Source organism: Chiloscyllium plagiosum, unplaced genomic scaffold, assembly GCF_037043375.1.
Source record: "Chiloscyllium plagiosum isolate Xiang-an unplaced genomic scaffold, Cpla_swu_hap1 HiC_scaffold_32, whole genome shotgun sequence".
NCBI lineage: Eukaryota > Metazoa > Chordata > Chondrichthyes > Orectolobiformes > Hemiscylliidae > Chiloscyllium > Chiloscyllium plagiosum.
Window position 1 is genome coordinate 12,249,637 of NW_028270170.1, and position 16,632 is coordinate 12,266,268.

Below are 16,632 nucleotides of genomic sequence, written 5' to 3' on the forward strand. Positions count from 1 at the left end.
CTTCAGAAAAGTCAAGTTAGTGAGACACAATTTCCTATGCACAAAGCCATGTTGACTGTAGTTAATCAGTCCTTGCTTATCCAAATGCATTTAATCCTGTTCTTAAGAATCCCCTCTAACAACTTAACCATCACTGATGTCAGGCTCACTGGTTGATAATTCCCTGGCTTTTCCTCACCACCTTGTTTAAACAAAGGCAATGAAGCAAGTAACTTAAAAAAGGGCCTAGCGATCTCTTCCTTAGCTTCCCACAAAGTTCTGGGATACACCTGCTTAGGTCCTGGAGATTTATCTACCTTTATGTCTTTTAAGACAACCAGCACCTCCTCTTCTGTAATATACACTTTTCAAGATTTCACTATTTATTTCCCTAACTTCCATGTCCTTCTTCACAGTAAATACTGATGCAAAATACTCATTTAGTATCTCACACATGGAAAAAAGGAGACAGCTGGAATCTGCAAATGGGAAATTCTCAAACTGACATAAAGCAACAGAGGAATCACAGAAGTGAGAAGAGACTGGACAAGGGGAGAAACAAAATAAAATCAAGCTGATGTAGGAGGAGAGGAGTTCTGTTGGGGCAGTCGCAGGCTGAGAGGTGACCCTATAGAGGTATACAAAATTATGAGGGGCATTATCAGGGTTAATAGGCAAAGTCTTTTCCCTGGGATCAGGGAGTCCAGAACTAGAGGGCATAGGTTTAGGGTGAGAGGGGAAAGATATAAAAGAGACCTAAGGGACAACTTTTTCACACAGAGGGTGGTATGTGTATGGAATGAGCTGCCAGAGGATGTAGTGGAGGTTGGTACAATTACATTTAAGAGGCATCTGGATGGGTATATGAATAGGAAGGGTTTGCAGGGATATGGGCCAGGTGCTGGCAGGTGGGACTAGATTGGGTTGAGATATCTGGTTGGCATGGACAGGTTGGACCGAAGGGTTAGTTTCCATGCTGTACATCTCTATAACTCTATGGGCAGTCCTGTCTGTGAATTTTAGGAAGGAGGTAGAAGTTTGCTGGGGGTTGGATGGCTATGAGCTTTGAGGCAGTTTGGGTGGGGGTGGGAGGTGGAGAGAGATTACCACAAGATGAAATCAGGTTCTTTGTTTGCAGTGAGTATTACAATGCTTCAGCCAATGAGAGGAGAGTTACAATGTTTCAATCAATGGACAACGTTAAAATTCACACAACATCAGGTGATAGTCCAACAGGTTTATTTGGAAGTACAATCTTTTGGAGGACTGCTCCTTCGTCAGGTAGCTAGTGGGGCAGGAGCATAAGACACAGAATTTATAGCAAAAGATCAAAGTGTCATACAACTGATTTGAAGTTTTGAACAAATCTAGACTGCTGTTAAGTCTTTAATCACTTCGAATGGGGATGCACTCCACATCATGTCAACCAATGGAGAGAGGCTTCAATGTTTCAGCCATTGAGAGAATTACAATCTTTCAGCTAATGAGGACAAGGGTATAATGTTGTAAACAGTGAGCAACGTTACCACAAAGTCAAAACCAGTAGGGATACAGTCCAAAAACAGAAAATTGCTGGAAAAGCTCAGCAAGTCAGGCAACATCTGTGGAGAGAAAACAGATTTACCATTTCGAGTCCAGTGACCCTTCTTCAGAAGAACTGTACCTCCACCATATTCTTAGGATGTGCATGCCAGATTCCACTTGCTGTAAAAGGTTTTCCTTGTGACATTAAAAGCAAGGGCTGCAGTTGATGGAAATCTGAAGCAAAAACAAGTTGCTGGAGAAACTCAGCAGGTCTGGCAGCATCAGTGGAGAGAAAGCACTGTGAGCCTTTCAAGTCGAGTGACCTTTCAAAAATGTTCTTGGGTCACTGACCCCAAACACTAACTGTTCCCTCTACACAGATGATGCCAGGCGCGACCAGTGTCTCCAGCAGTTTCTGTTTTGTTCCCACACAATGTCTTTGTTTCATTTGATGATTACTTTATGTGTTCTGATTCTTGACTCTTCACCATAAGGACAGCTTCTCTGCATCTGCTTTTCTCATCATTTAAAACTCTTCCATTGAATCATGTCTCAATCTTCTCAGAGAATACTCCCAGCTTCTCTAATCTATCCAAGGAATTTAAAATCCCTCATCCTGGGGGCCATCCTGATAATTAATGTTTGCATTATATCATATTTACGTGATTTTTTAAAATGTTGCAATTCATATAAACTGCCATCTTTCTATGACATGCAGTGAGAAAAATCTTGACAGCACCCTCATTCTTGTCACACCATGGCAGCTAGCTTTAGTAAAGCCGAATGGAAAATTCTAATCTGAATTGTTTTTGTTTAAAAAAAGAAAAAAAAAACCCAGGAAACATTCAGCCAGACAAGCAGCATTTAAGAGATGTACAAAGATAGCATTTCAGATCAATAAAACATGAAGCCTTAATAGAGGTTAAACCAATTGCAATGAAAGCAAAATACTACAGATGCTGGAAATTTGATATAAAAACAGAAAATGCTGGAAACACTCAACGGGTCTGGCAGCATCTGTGGATAACCAGAGTTTACATTTCAGGTGGATGATCTTTCATCATAAGTGGGAACCAAAGTTGAGTCTCCGTTATTTCTCCTAAGCCTTCACTCCTTAATGTGGGGCTTCACTTACAAACTTTTCCCTGAGAGTCAAAAATGCTGCCACTTTAGTAAAAAAAAAAAAGAGATTTTAATGACAGGTTCACATTTCTGAAGCCTCTCAAAAACTGGACTTCCTGGACCAAAATATTGTGTGACATCACTGTTGATTATACAAAAAGCAAACCTAGATATTATTTCTAGATTTAGAAGTCTTGTTGCCTTGTTACATGAACTATGAAACACACATTTGACTCATACATCTGTACAAGCCACAAACCGATCCGACTGTGCTCAGTTTCTCCAACACTTGACATTTTCCCACTAATCAGAAACAATTCCATCAGATTTTTTTGTCTTAGTCTGATCTCCTTGTAACTTTATATCACATCACAAAATGAAGAAATTAGTTAACTCATTCAGTTCACTGATTTGCAAATGTTATCTTTAATGTTAAGAGGTAATCCATCTTTTGGAATAATCACTCATCACTTGAGTGATTGATTAATTAATTCACCAATGAATTTTGTGTGAAAATCAACATATTACATCAACAAACATTTCCTTAAACTTAAGTTTAAATTCTACCGTAAGGTTTTTAAACTTGACACCAACTTGACTGCAAATTATCTTTACTGAGTTTACTGTTGCACTCAAATCCTTAAGCATTAATGATAAAAGAAAGCAAATTATATCATCAGCATTAACTAGAACACAAAACTTCATCAATTGGTTTGTTCTTCTCTACCAGTTACGAAGGAAAGCTTAAGATCTCTATTGGGTTCAAGTCACACATTACACTTTTTGATAAGTTTTCTTCAATTTCCTCACTGAACTGTTGTTTATGATTTTGATTTTTTTTAGATATAGTTTATGCTGTTGTCTGAGAGAATGTCTCATCCCTTGTACAGCCTTGTTTCATTAACAAGTGCCCTCTTCTGGCTGATAAAGTTTATTTATACAAAATGTCAACCATTGTCTGAAGAATTCTATGAATGGTGAACATGATTGTTTCATTTCTTGCCAGAGTACACATTCATGTTCTATTCGTAAGAGAAAATCAAGCAAAAACCTTATCAATGATCTTAAGCCAAATGCTCATTCTAGGTGTATTCATAAGAAATGGGGATCTTGCATTCTGTAACTTAAGTGTTTGCTTTTAATTGCAAAAACATTTAGATTAATGTTGGAATGAAAACAAAATAAAAACACATGGAAGGACCCTCAAAACCAAGATTTAAGCTTATTACTGGGCAAAGCAGTACATTTGTTTTGCAGTCATTTTAGGTTAGTTAATGCAAACGCTAGACCCAAAAGTTATGGCCTGCCTCAACGTGTGCACAAAATTCACCAAGGTGAAATTCTGGAGTACTGTGTATAATAAGAGTGACTTTGGAAAACTCTCTTCTATAAAAGGTAATGGATTCAGAGACTTTGAATACTTTTAAGACAGAATGGGATAGATTCTTATTAAGGGGTGGAAGGTTATCGGGGAGAGGCAGGAATGCAGATTTAATCTTACAATCAGATCAAAATAACCTTATTGAATAGCAGTGCAGGTTTGTACGGCCAAATGTCCTAACCCAACTGCTCCTTGGTTAATCTATCTTCTGAAAGGAAGGTTGAAAGTGAAGTGTGTCTCATGTATTCTCCAGTAATCAGTATAGGATTGTTACAGGTTCATTGCCAAAACTGATCATGGCAATTATTTAGGTATGACGTTTTTGCTTATGGAACAGATAGTCTTAGACATGACATTAAGAGATGATCGAAGCCTATTGAAAATTCATTTCCCTTTTGCTATAGGCTGTCTATCTATCGTGAAAAAAAAGTCACTAAAGTAATTCAACTTCCTGGAAGTGGAAATTAACAATCTAAGGCCACTGTTTACAGGCTAAAAATATTTGATCATATTTCTTCATAGATTAAATAATTATATAGAGGGTTAACACAGCAAATATAAATATTTAATAAAAAATAATTCAAGTAGAGTCAGTCATCATTAATATATTCTTTATATTTCAACAACACCTAAAAGCTAACTGTTTTGATGAGTCAGATCATCTCCCAGTAAATCTTCAACCTTTTGTATTTCATTTGGATGGCACAAATTTCAATCTACATACAGAATTCAACTCCCAAGCTATCTTAAAATCTGAGCAATTACAGCTACTGTACACAGTCAGTCCCTTTTCCTCACTTGAATAAAAAAATACTCTGGACACGGGAAATCTGAAACAATCTGTATTCTGAAGAAACTTAGCAGGTCTGGTAGTGGGTGGCGAGAGAAACAGAGAACGTTGAATCCAAGATGACTCTTTTTCAGAACTAGGAGAAAGTGAGGACTGCAAAAGCTGGAGAGTCCATCGAAACGTGTGGCGCTGGAAAACGTGGGGCGCAGGTCAGGCAGCAACTGAGGAACAGGAGAGTAAATATTTCGGGCATAAGCCCTTCATCAAGAATGTGGAGGGAGACGCGGGCTGAGAGATAAATAGGGAGGATGGTAAGGTAGGTGGGATGCCTTTCCCACAGCCCCATCCCACATTTATATCTCAGCCCCCTTCCCCCTCCACAAATCTGATGAAAGGCTTATGCCCGAAACATTGATTCTCCTACTCCTTGGATGCTGCCTGACCTGTTGTGCTTTTCTAGCACCACTCTTTTTGATTCTTCATCAGAACTGTCCTGAACTAACCTCATTAAATAAATGCATTTACATCCATCCTTAAATAAAGAGACCAGTACTCCTAATGCAGTCTCACTAATGCCCTTTGCAACTGAAGCAAAACCGCCTTACTGTTGCATTCAATCCCCTTGTAATTAAAAATAACATTTTAATAGCCTTGCTAATTACTTGCTGTACCTGCATTCTAACCTTTTGCAATTCTTGCATTAGGCCATCCAGATCCTTCTTCATCCCAGAGTTCTGCAGTTCCTCATTGTTTATATAATATGGTTCATTTTCATATTTCCCTCCGATTGGACAATTTTCACATATCCCACAGTTCACTCAATTTGCTGGATTTTGCCCACTCACTTTACCTAATTATATTCTGTTGTAGTCTTATGTCTTCCTCACAACTCAGTTTTATTTACTAAACATTATCTCATCAACAAATTTAGCAACAAAACCTTCAGTTCCATCATCTAAGTTATTGATATTGATTGTGAAAACTTGATTCCAGCACTGATCTCTGTGGTAAACCACTCATTACATCTTGTCGACTAAAAAATTACTCATTTACGTTGAATCTCTATTTTCCATTAACCAGATAATCTTCCGTCCATGCCACTATGTTATCCGCTACATCATGAGCTTTCATTTTCTGTCAACAGAGGCCAACCTCCCATCTATAGAATCCATCTACCAGGCCCGCTGTCAAGGAAAGGCCGCCAGCATTCTCAAAGATCCATCCCACCCTGGCAATGTTTTTCTACAACCTCTACCAGCAGGGAGAAGGTACAGAAGCCTGAACACATGCACTAACTGGTTTCGAAACAGTTTCTACCCTACTGTTGTTAGAATACTGAATGGACAACAAACTCTTAACATTTGCCTGTACCTGTGTTTTTGTTTTTGCTGCTGTTTACCTATTATTTACTTATCTATGCTACTTACCTCTGATCTGCCTTTATCGCTCACAAGACAAAGCTTTTCGCAGTGCCTCGGGACACATGACAATAAATTCAATTCAAATTCAAACTCAGAGTTAACATAGTTTTGTAAAACAAATAAAGTTTTACCAATTTGTTTGGAGTTCTTTGATGAATAAACGTGCTGTGGATAAAGAGGAATCAGTGGATTTACTACTCAGAAAGCATTTGGTAAGGTGCCACAACAAAGGTAAAAGCAATACATTCTGGGATATTTAAGGCTGAGATAGATTCTTGATCAGTTAAGGATGAAGGATATGGGGAAAAGGTGCTGGAAAGTGGACGTGAGGAATGTCGAATCAGCCATGATCTTGTTGAATGGTGGTGCAGGCTGGAGGGGCCGGTCGGCATACTCTTGTTCCTATAGTTTATGATCTGATTAAATGATGCGAGCTAGAAAATCTGTTACCTTCCAATAATTAAGCAGTCCTTTACAGCTCTACGCATGAGCAGACATGTGGTTTTATTTCGTCCAGAATCCATGTAATTCTTCAAGCAGAGAGATATTTTGTCACTCAGAAAAAAAATCCCAAATTCTGAAGTTCTAAGATGCTGGACTCCCTTGTATTTCCTTCTGCTCTAGACTCTCAGTCCCTTTTAGTCCAGTGGCAGCTTCACTCTGCTGCTTCAAGTACTGCTCCAACAAAGCAGCAAGGTGCACAGGGCCAGACTGTAGAAGCTGGCATGTCTGAGACGTCATAAGCGTCAGGCCGCTGACAATCTCCCCACGGACGACCTGCATTCCTGGGAGTCTGGAATAGTTCACCACTCCCTGTTTGCTGAAGAGTACGTCTTCAATACAAGCACCTGCACAGGACGAGACAGCACAATCAACAGGGGCATATTTTAGCATCTTCTACATTCTGACACTGCTGAAGATGTCAGTGATCAATGTCTGTCGTTAGTCTATTACAGACATAGAAATAACAAAGAAGAATAGAATGCATTCACATAGTAAATATGATGTAAGGAAAATATATATGATATAAGGAGAATATATATATGACACAGTAAAATTTCCCATGAGCATTGTCAGACAAAATTCAATGCTAAAATTGTGAACTTTAGAGCAATCAAGGGTCATGGGGAAATAAAACAGGAAAGTGTAGCTGAGACTGAGCAAGCTCAAGGTTCTGTACAGTCAACTCCTGCTCATAATTCTTAAGCTTTTAAGTAAAACTTAACACCAAGCCATATCAGGAGAAATTAAAACAGATGACCAAAAGTTCAGTCAAATGTTAAGAGTTTAGTTGCCAGTTTAATTGAGAAAGAAAAGGAGGAAAGGGTGTTGGGGGTGGGGGAGTAAGGTTCTGAAAGGGCAATCCAAAGCTTTGAAGCAAGACTTGTGCAGAGATCCTGAAGGATTATGGGATGTGGGGACATTACATACAGGGCAAAACCAGAGAAAGATTTGAAGACAAACAGGAGAATTTTAAAACCAAAAAAACCACTGGACCAGGAGTGATGGACACTCAGTAAGGGTGATTGGTGAATGTAATTTGGTGAGAAAATCCCATATTGTAGACCACTTTAAGAACCACAGGTCCTCCAAGCTCTATCCCACAACATTTTTCTTAAAATATGAAACCGATGTGATTTACATCTACACGGATAAATACAAATCACTTCCATTTTCAATCTGAGGACTCTGTTTCACAGATAGACCATTTGATTACCAAAATAGTTTGTTTTTAAAACAAACTACGTGCAATAAAGAGAAAGAGCACCAAGCCAGTTATAAAATCAGAATAGGCGTTTAAATGTATTCTACACACTGAAGTCAGCATTCCCTTTTACTACATGGAAGTGTGACCAGAAGGTACAGGCATGGCAATCAGCCTCTGTCAATGCTCAAACAAAGCAAGAGCTGAAACCCTCTGCAATTAAACAGGTTTTAGTGAAAATCTGTGTTTCATGGAACAATGTAAGCATGAAATGTATGCTCTATCTTTTTGCATAAAATATCTTCTTCAGTCTCAAGGTGAAAAGCGATTGCTGGACTAAAGCTAATGGTTCTGTGAAAGAGAGCACATAACCTAATGAAATGTGTGTAATCAAGTTTAAGAATCAGAAGCAACTGGAGACTGCAAATAACTATGGTTTCAATTTAACCCGAGTCCTGCCATTGCTTGAGAGTAAGCCTTACCCAGTAAACTGATCTGAGTTGTATTGCGTACAGTCTGCAGAAGCTCTTTTGCTTTAGGCTCCTTACTCACAATAATGATATTGTGACCAATAAACAGAGGCAGCAGGTTCCTGTACTTGGTATTTCCAACATACGAACGCAGAATCTGAGACAGAGAAACAATCAATGCTGTTACAAGGGGTAAGGGGAAATATGACTCCACTGAGACTTGCATTTATATAATGTTTACAATGTTTAAATACCATATACCGACCTGATAAAAACAGGCAATGTTTACACAGCTATACGATGCACGGCCAGCTTTACTGATATCAGTGTCGAGCTTAGCTCAGTGGTACAACACAAGGTTGTGGTTTAAGCTCCTCTCCAGAGACCATTTCATAGCTTGGTCACAATTCTCCTTTCCCAATACCATTGGAGATCGACTGGAACTTTTTAAAACCTTTGTCAGTTTTGTTTATAAACAGGACGTGGGCACCTTCTCTAACTGCCCCTTGAAATAACTAAGTGACTCGTTAAGCCATTTAAGAAAGCAGTGAAGAGTCAATCACAATGGTGTAGGTCTGGAGTCACATACAGACCTTGTGAAATAGCTCAGCTTTTAAAAAACCATGTCACTGATTTAATTAATTGTCAATTTTACTTAGTTGGCATAACTTAAATTGCTGCCATGATGAGATTTGAACCGAGGTCTTCAGATCATTTGCCTAGATCTCTGGATTACTAACCCTGTAACATAACCACTACACTAACGTAGCTCATATCTTTAAATGGGAACTATTTTTCTTTGTGGATTGTTGCCCATCTCTTCTCAAGAGTGTAATGAGTAGGGAGAGAAAAGGAGGAGAAATATCTAATGGGCAGCATGGTGGCTCAGTAGTTAGCATTGCTGTCTCACAGCACCAGGATCCCAGGTTCAATTCCAGCCCCGGATGACTGTGTGGAGTTTGCACAATCTCCCCGTGTCTGCGTGGGTTTTCTCCGGGTGCTCCGGTTTCCTCCCACAGGCCAGGTGAATTGGCCATGCTAAATTTCCCATAGTGTTAAGTGCATCAGTCGGAGGGGAATGGGTCTGGGTGGGTTACTGTTTGGAGGGTTGCTGTGGACTGGTTAGGCTGAAGGGCCGGTTTCCACACTGAAGGGGATCTAATCGAATCTAACAGCTAAAGGGAGAACCAGCTATGAAGCAAACACTGCTTATTTGGCAACAGTAATTCTGGAAATGATATTAGTTACAGAATGATATACAGGATGCAGAAACCTGGTTAGGGAAGAATTTCATGCGAATATCATGCTTCAGTAATCTATGGCGAAGAAGTTTCAGGTCCTCTGATTTGATGGAGTTGTTCTGGAAAACTGTAATCATTTTATTCTCATTGAATGTTACTTCCACCTCGCGCCGGAGGAGTTTCTCAAAACCGGATGGCTGAAGGAGAGATTGACACACAAAAGTTATCTATGGCATTACAGCTACAAATAGGAAACGATGAAACATTGTTCAAAGCACAGGAAAGGAAGATGCCTTTGTTAACAGCCCAGCTCTGTGTACTTTTGTGTTCAGCTGAAATCAAATCAGCTGCTCATCATCCTGTTCTCTTGAAATTGCTGCAGTCCAGTTTCCCAGGTATTTTTAGATTTAGATTACATTAGATTAGATTACATCACAGTGTGGAAACAGACCCTTCGGCCCAACAAGTCCACACCGACCCGCCGAAGCGTAACCTACTCATACCCCTACATTTACCCCTTCACCTAACACTATGGGCAATTTAGCATGGCCAATTCACCTAACCTGCACATCTTTGGACTGTGGGAGGAAACCGGAGCACTCGGAGGAAACCCACGCAGACACGGGGAGAATGTGCAAACTCCACACAGTCAGTCGCCTGAGGCGGGAATTGAACCCGGGTCTCTGGTGCTGTGAGGCAGCAGTGCTAACCACTGTGCCACTGTTTTCCAGGCAACAACAGCACCTTGAGCAGAATCACAGCCAAATCCAGATATTTTCTGCATTGAAATTAGCAGTGGTGCCTCTCCCACCAGGATTACTAGACAAGGATCACTAATGAAAATCCTGATTAATGTTTCCTTTCTCTAACCCAAAGGCACTGTATTCCTACCTGTCCCAAAATTTATTTTAGGGCCCTCCTGGTTCCTATTTCTGAATTCCAAACTGGATAGAAGATTTATTAACTACACCCGCAAATTAGGATTAAATGTTTTGCTGTGGAAGGGACATGAAACAACAGTTTTTGCAACTGGAGATCACTGAAATATTTCTGTGGCTCACAAGGATCCTCTTGTGGTGAAAATAATGTACTGCAACAGCATTCACACTATCCCACAATATCTTTCTCTTTCCAGTGTTAAGGGGATACATTCCCAAAAAGATCTCTTTCGGAGGAAGTTTTTTTTCCAGATCTCATTAGAAAGAAAATTCAGATTTCTCTAAGATCAAAGTATAACAAGACTTTTGTCATCCTTGTTTACAAACCCCTCTATAACCTTCTTCCACTCCGCTGTATGTGTGACCTCCTCCAGCCACATAAACTTCCAGGTTATCTACACTGTGCTAATTCTGGCTAATTCTTGATCATTTCTGATTTTAACTGCTTCACCATTGGGAATAATGCCTTCAGCAGTCAGGTACATAAAATGTCTTCTTCAGCTCTTCTGTTTCTTTATTCTTCTTCACAACACAATACTGAAATCCTTTTTTTTGACCAAAATTTGGTCTATGTGACATGGTGTCAAGCTTTGTCTGCAAATTACTCTCTGTAGGAAATTTCAATTTTGTATGCTTCACAGTAATCTTGTTATTAGTGATCTGAATCAGAAATGTGAGTGTAAATTGTGTAACACAAATGGAATTTATTGGACCAATGGCCTCTCCTTAAACCTTATTTTCTCAAAAGACTATGAATGAAAGCTCCAAAAGTGGGCAACATTCCTGCTTTCTCTATCTTAATTCTGTTGTGCTACAAAGGAACACTGCAAGTAATTGTGCCCCAGCACCTGTGAGCAATAGTACAGGAGATCTATCAATAAAAGTAAAATGTGAGTATTGTTAAACAAAAACACATTTTGGTTAAACTTTTCATCTTATACTCATCAGGACAATTCATGATAAATGTCAAAGGATAAACAGCATTTATACTGTAGGGATGGAGAGTGCTGATCGGTCAGCAAGTTGACTGACTGGTAGACATTGCCAGGGAAAATGCATGAGTAAATGATGACTTACAGTTACCTAACAAGCTTTGTTTAAATTTCAAACCAGAAAACTGCTGTCATCTATTTTGTTGAGTTGAAACAAGGACAATGTATATATAAGTTCTTTCTAATTGTGAATAACAAGTCATGTGTATTGATTATGGAGTTCCCAGTACGTGCAAATGTGGCACAGTAATACACAAGGTCCTGTTCTTTGCAAATGTAAAAAGTTCACAAACTTCAACTGTTTCAACTCAACAAGTTAGAGTCATTCTATGATTTATTTCTCTATCTATTTGGGTATTAACTTGCCTCATGAAAAATTTACGAGGAGAAAGTGAGGACTACAGATGCAGTCCCATCCCATATTCCCAATTCCTTTGTCTCCACCGCATTTGCTCCCAGGAGGACAAGTTCCAAAACCGTACAACCCAGGTGGCCTCCTTCTTCAAGGACCGCAATTTCCCCCCAGACGTGGTCGACGATGCCCTCCACCGCATCTCTTCCACTTCCCGCTCCTCTGCCCTTGAGCCCCGCCCCTCCAACCGCCACCAGGACAGAACCCCACTGGTCCTCACCTACCGCCCCACCAACCTCCATATACATCGTATCATCCGCCGTCATTTCCGCCACCTCCAAACGGACCCCACCACCAGGAATATATTTCCCTCCCCTCCCCTATCAGCATTCCGAAAAGACCACTCCCTCCGTGACTCCCTCGTCAGGTCCACACCCCTCACCAACCCAACCTCCACTCCCGGCACCTTCCCCTGCAACCGCAAGAAATGCAAAACTTGCGCCCACACCTCCCCCCTTACTTCCCTCCAAGGCCCCAAGGGATACTTCCATATCTGCCACAAATTCACCTGCACCTCCACACACTTCATCTATTGCATCCTGATGTGGCCTCCTCTATATTAGGGAGACAGGCCGCCTACTTGCGGAACGTTTCAGAGAACACCTCTGGGATACCCGGACCAACCAACCCAACCACCCCGTAGCCCAACACTTCAACTCCCCCTCCCACTCCACCAAAGACATGCAGGTCCTTGGACTCCTCCATCGCCAGACCATAGCAACACGACGGTTGGAGGAAGAACGCCTCATCTTCTGCCTAGGAACCCTCCAACCACAAGGGATGAACTCAGATTTCTCCAGTTTCCTTATTTCCCCTCCCCCCACCTTGTCTCAGTCAAATCCCTCGAACTCAGCACCGCCTTCCTAACCTGCAATCTTTTTCCTGACCTCTCCGCCACCACCCCCACTCCGGCCTATCACCCTCACCTTGACCTCCTTCCACCTATCGCATTTCAAACACCCCTCCCCCAAGTCCCTCCTCCCTTCCTTTTATCTTAGCCTGCTGGACACACTTTCCTCATTCCTGAAGAAGGGCTTATGCCCGAAACGTCGATTCTCCTGTTCCTTGGATGCTGCCTGACCTGCTGCGCTTTTCCAGCAACACATTTTCAGCTCATGAAAAATTTAAACAAAGCCCAGTTGTTAACTACCTGACATTAATAACTCGTGCATTATTCATGACAACACCTCTATGAATCAAAAGCCAAACAACACTCTCTTCTCAAACTGTCTGAATTTATTTTAGGTATTTCTTATGAACTGTCCTAACAAATGCAAGACAAAAAGCTTCAACAGATTATATCTTTTTTTCAATCATGCTTTAGTACCGTACTACCAAAAAACTGTTTAAATAGCAGTACAGGTAGACGATACTTTATTCGAACATCCAAAAACCGAAAAGCTCCGAAATCCAAAGGTTTTTGTCTGAAGTTCATGTCTCCTTAACAAGATTGTTTGGTGTACAAACAGTTAACCCAAGTCAAGACCCAGTCGATACAAGTCACTAAGATGCGACATGGGGGGGGGGCAACCACCAACTGGCCTGTTCTTACTTAAAGTCTGTTCCACCAATAAGATTTTTTTAAACTTTCACCATTAAATGTCACTTATTCTGAAAATCGAAAAATTCGGAACTCCGAAAAACAGGTGGTCCCGAGCATTTCAGATAAAGGATCGTCTGCCTGTAATATGCCTTCAGCACACCCAATTTGCTTTTTATCTAAAATCATTTGAAACTGTGCAAATTTGCACAGGTTTTGGTAAATTCCTGCATCAAACTCCATGCCAAATAAATAAATCTTCATTTCATATAAAAGAATTTCCTGACTTTTTCTCCTATACACAATGGGGTGAAAAAATGTCAATGTAATCCCAAAGCAACACTCATCGTCTTCACCTCTTGCACCTCCTTCTTAGGAGCTTTGATGCATCTTTCTGGGATGGCAGGTTTTGGAGGGATATATTCTGTGACAGCCAGCAGCTTCTGACGTAGAATATGCATGGGCTTGCGGTGCCGAGTGACAGCCTTGGATCCATGACGTACAATCTGATGGGGTGGAAACCACCCTTCAAAAACACAAATCACAAATATTTGGGTTTAATGAACACCTCAGCTTTTTAAGAAGTGAAGCATTTTCTATTCAAACAACTTTCTTTTACGACCTCCTATGTGAATGCTTATTGAGAAGTTTACCTGAAAGTCATCCAATCATGCAAATTGATAATGAGAAATTTCTTTAGGGGATAGTGAAGGTAGAAGTATTTTCTTGGGTCATCTTTGCACATTATTTCAGAGCAGCATTTTCACAGGATGTAACCTTGGCTACAGGAGACTAAGAAAAAGATAACATCCAGAAATGTAATTAAGCTGCTGCTGAGTCAGCATATACTTGTATTGGACAAAGTCTTTTTTTAAAATCCTTTCATGGGATGAAGATACCAATGACAAAGAGAAAATTTATTGCCTATCCCTAATTACCTCTTAAGGTGAGTGGCCATTTCAGACAATAAATCATGTGGCAGGAATGGCAGATTTCTTCCTGAGGACATGACTGAACCAGATGGGTTTTTGTGATAATCAATGTATATTTCTTGGCGCATCACAGAATTAGAATTAAAATCCCTACAGTGTGAAACCAGGCCCTTCGGCCCAACAAGTCCACACCAACCGTCCAAAGAGTATCCCATCCAGATCTATTACCCAACCCTATTACTCTACATTTCCCCTGCATTACACATCCCTGAACACTATGCGCAATTTAGCATGGCCAATCCACCTAACCTACACATCTTTGGACTGTGGGAGGAAACCAGAGCACCCAGAGGAAACCCACGCAGACACGGGGAGAATGTGCAAACTCCACACAGTCACCTGAGGCTTGAATCATACCTGGGTCCCTGGCGCTGTGAAGCAGCAGTGCTAATTACTGAGCCATCATGCCACCCCAGTTATAGGCCAGTTTTAAAATCCAGATTTTATCAGTTTAAATTCCATCAAGACAAATGGTGAAATTTGAATTTGGAACAGGATTTAAAAATCTGGAATTAAAAAGCTAGTCGAATGGTAACCACGGCTGATTATCAAAAACATCCATTTAGATCACTAACAGCTTTTAGAGAAGGAAATCTGCTGTACATTCAGAGCCAAAGTAGTACATAACTGCTCTCTGGGGACTTAGGCATGGGCAATAATTGCTGGCCGAGCCAGGAACACTCACATCCCATGTATGAACTAAATCATATGGAGTGTATCAAAGTGGCCAAAGGCCAACATCTGTGATGCTGGAGAGCTGAAGCTGAGGTGAATCATACACGCAGTTGTTGCTGGCTAAAGGTGTCTTTGTACACTTCAGCCTTGTCTTTAGGGGAGCTGATGGCCTAATGGTATTATCACAAAACTATTAATGCAAAGAGCCAGTTAATGGCAAATGGCGGCATGTGAATTCAATAAAAAAATCTGGGATTAAGAGTCTAATGATAGCCATGAAATTGTTGCAGATTTTCAGAAAAGGCCCAAAAGTTCACAAATGACCTTTAGGGAAGAAAACTCTGCTGTCCTTACCTGGTCTAGCCCACATGATTAACTTTTGCAGTTAGGCATGGACAATAAATACTGGTCTGGCCAGTTACGTCCACATCCCATGAATGAAAGAAAAAAAAACCCACCTCAGCCTTGGTTGGATCACACATGGAATACTGCAGAAATCTGGCCCTGCACTTAAAATTAGTACAACAACACTTGGACTCAGTCACAAACACCATATTTACCCAAATTTTACAGGAATACTGAACAAGGTGCAAGAGAAATAAAATTGCAATTCTTTTACCCACAGGGTGTAAATGTCAAATACTAGGAAACAAAGGTTCAAAGTGAGAGGGGGACATGTTTAAAGGAGGTATGCAAGGCAGGTTTTCTGCACCGAGGGTGGTAGGTGCTCAGAACACACTGCCTGGGAGGTGATAGAAGCAGTTGCAATAGTAACATTTAAGTGGCATTTAGATAGATACAGGCACGGAACAGAGGGATTTGGATCTTGAGCGGTCAGGTGTGATTAGCTTAGAAAGTCATCTTGGTCAGGGACATGGTGGGCCGAAGGGCCAATTTCTGTGATGTATGTTGTATGTTCTGCCATCGACATAAGGTGAGACCTGAACCCACGTTCCCTCCGCACTGGTCTGGACCCTTTCAATTCTAGCCGAGCCATGACACCGTGGGGAGACGCGATAGGCGCTACAGCAATGCAAGTCCATCTTGCACACGCAGCAATGATAAAACACAGCCGGGATGTTGATCTGACTGGGAGGTGCAGTGAATATATCGATCTGGACGCTGCTTCTTTAGAACTGAGACATCGTGCACGGCTTCATTGGCTCCTCCGCCTCTCACCTCCACAGCTCAGCAACCGACCACACAGCGCCGCCATCTTCGCCAGCACACCGCAGCAAAACGGCACCCGATTGGTCCCAGCAGCCACCAATCAGAGGGGGCAACAGGGTCAACCAATCAAAGAACCCGTCATCCCTCCACCCCCGCGGAGGGGAGCGACCAATCAGACGGCTAGACGCGTGAGCCAATCAGGAGCGTTTGGCAGCGCCCTCACCTGGAGCGGAGGATGACAGTGCAGCCTAACAACTGCCCATTGCCCAGATCAATCCTA

The 16,632-nt window shown here is 41.2% G+C and overlaps 1 protein-coding gene across 3 annotated transcripts; it reads right to left on the reverse strand.

The window, feature by feature from the left end:
* Window positions 1-1,201: 1,201 nt before the first annotated feature.
* mrpl10 (mitochondrial ribosomal protein L10) lies at window positions 1,202-16,417 on the reverse strand. Of its 3 annotated transcripts, none has more exons than XM_043674877.2 (5): window positions 16,362-16,417; window positions 13,872-14,041; window positions 9,666-9,830; window positions 8,405-8,549; window positions 1,202-7,065 (listed from the first exon to the last, which is right to left on the reverse strand). In XM_043674877.2, exons 1-5 carry the CDS (start codon window positions 16,396-16,398, stop codon window positions 6,803-6,805), a joined length of 780 nt encoding a protein of 259 aa, XP_043530812.1. In that variant the 5' UTR covers window positions 16,399-16,417; the 3' UTR covers window positions 1,202-6,802. The 3 variants fall into 3 exon arrangements, with proteins under 3 accessions (XP_043530812.1, XP_087833921.1, XP_043530813.1); XM_087977795.1 differs by lacking the exon at window positions 16,362-16,417 and adding an exon at window positions 16,134-16,354; XM_043674878.2 differs by lacking the exon at window positions 16,362-16,417 and adding an exon at window positions 14,169-16,352.
* Window positions 16,418-16,632: the final 215 nt, after the last annotated feature.

Coding starts and splice junctions, on each gene's coding strand:
- mrpl10 (XM_087977795.1), bottom strand. CDS start 16,179: ATGGCTCGGCTAGAATTGAAAGGGTCCAGACCAGTGCGGAGGGAAC. Junction 8,550..9,665: donor TGAAATTCTTCCCTAACCAG/GTTTCTGCATCC, acceptor TCTCTGTCTCAG/ATTCTGCGTTCGTATGTTGG. Junction 7,066..8,404: donor AACTCAGATCAGTTTACTGG/GTAAGGCTTACT, acceptor CGTCCTGTGCAG/GTGCTTGTATTGAAGACGTA.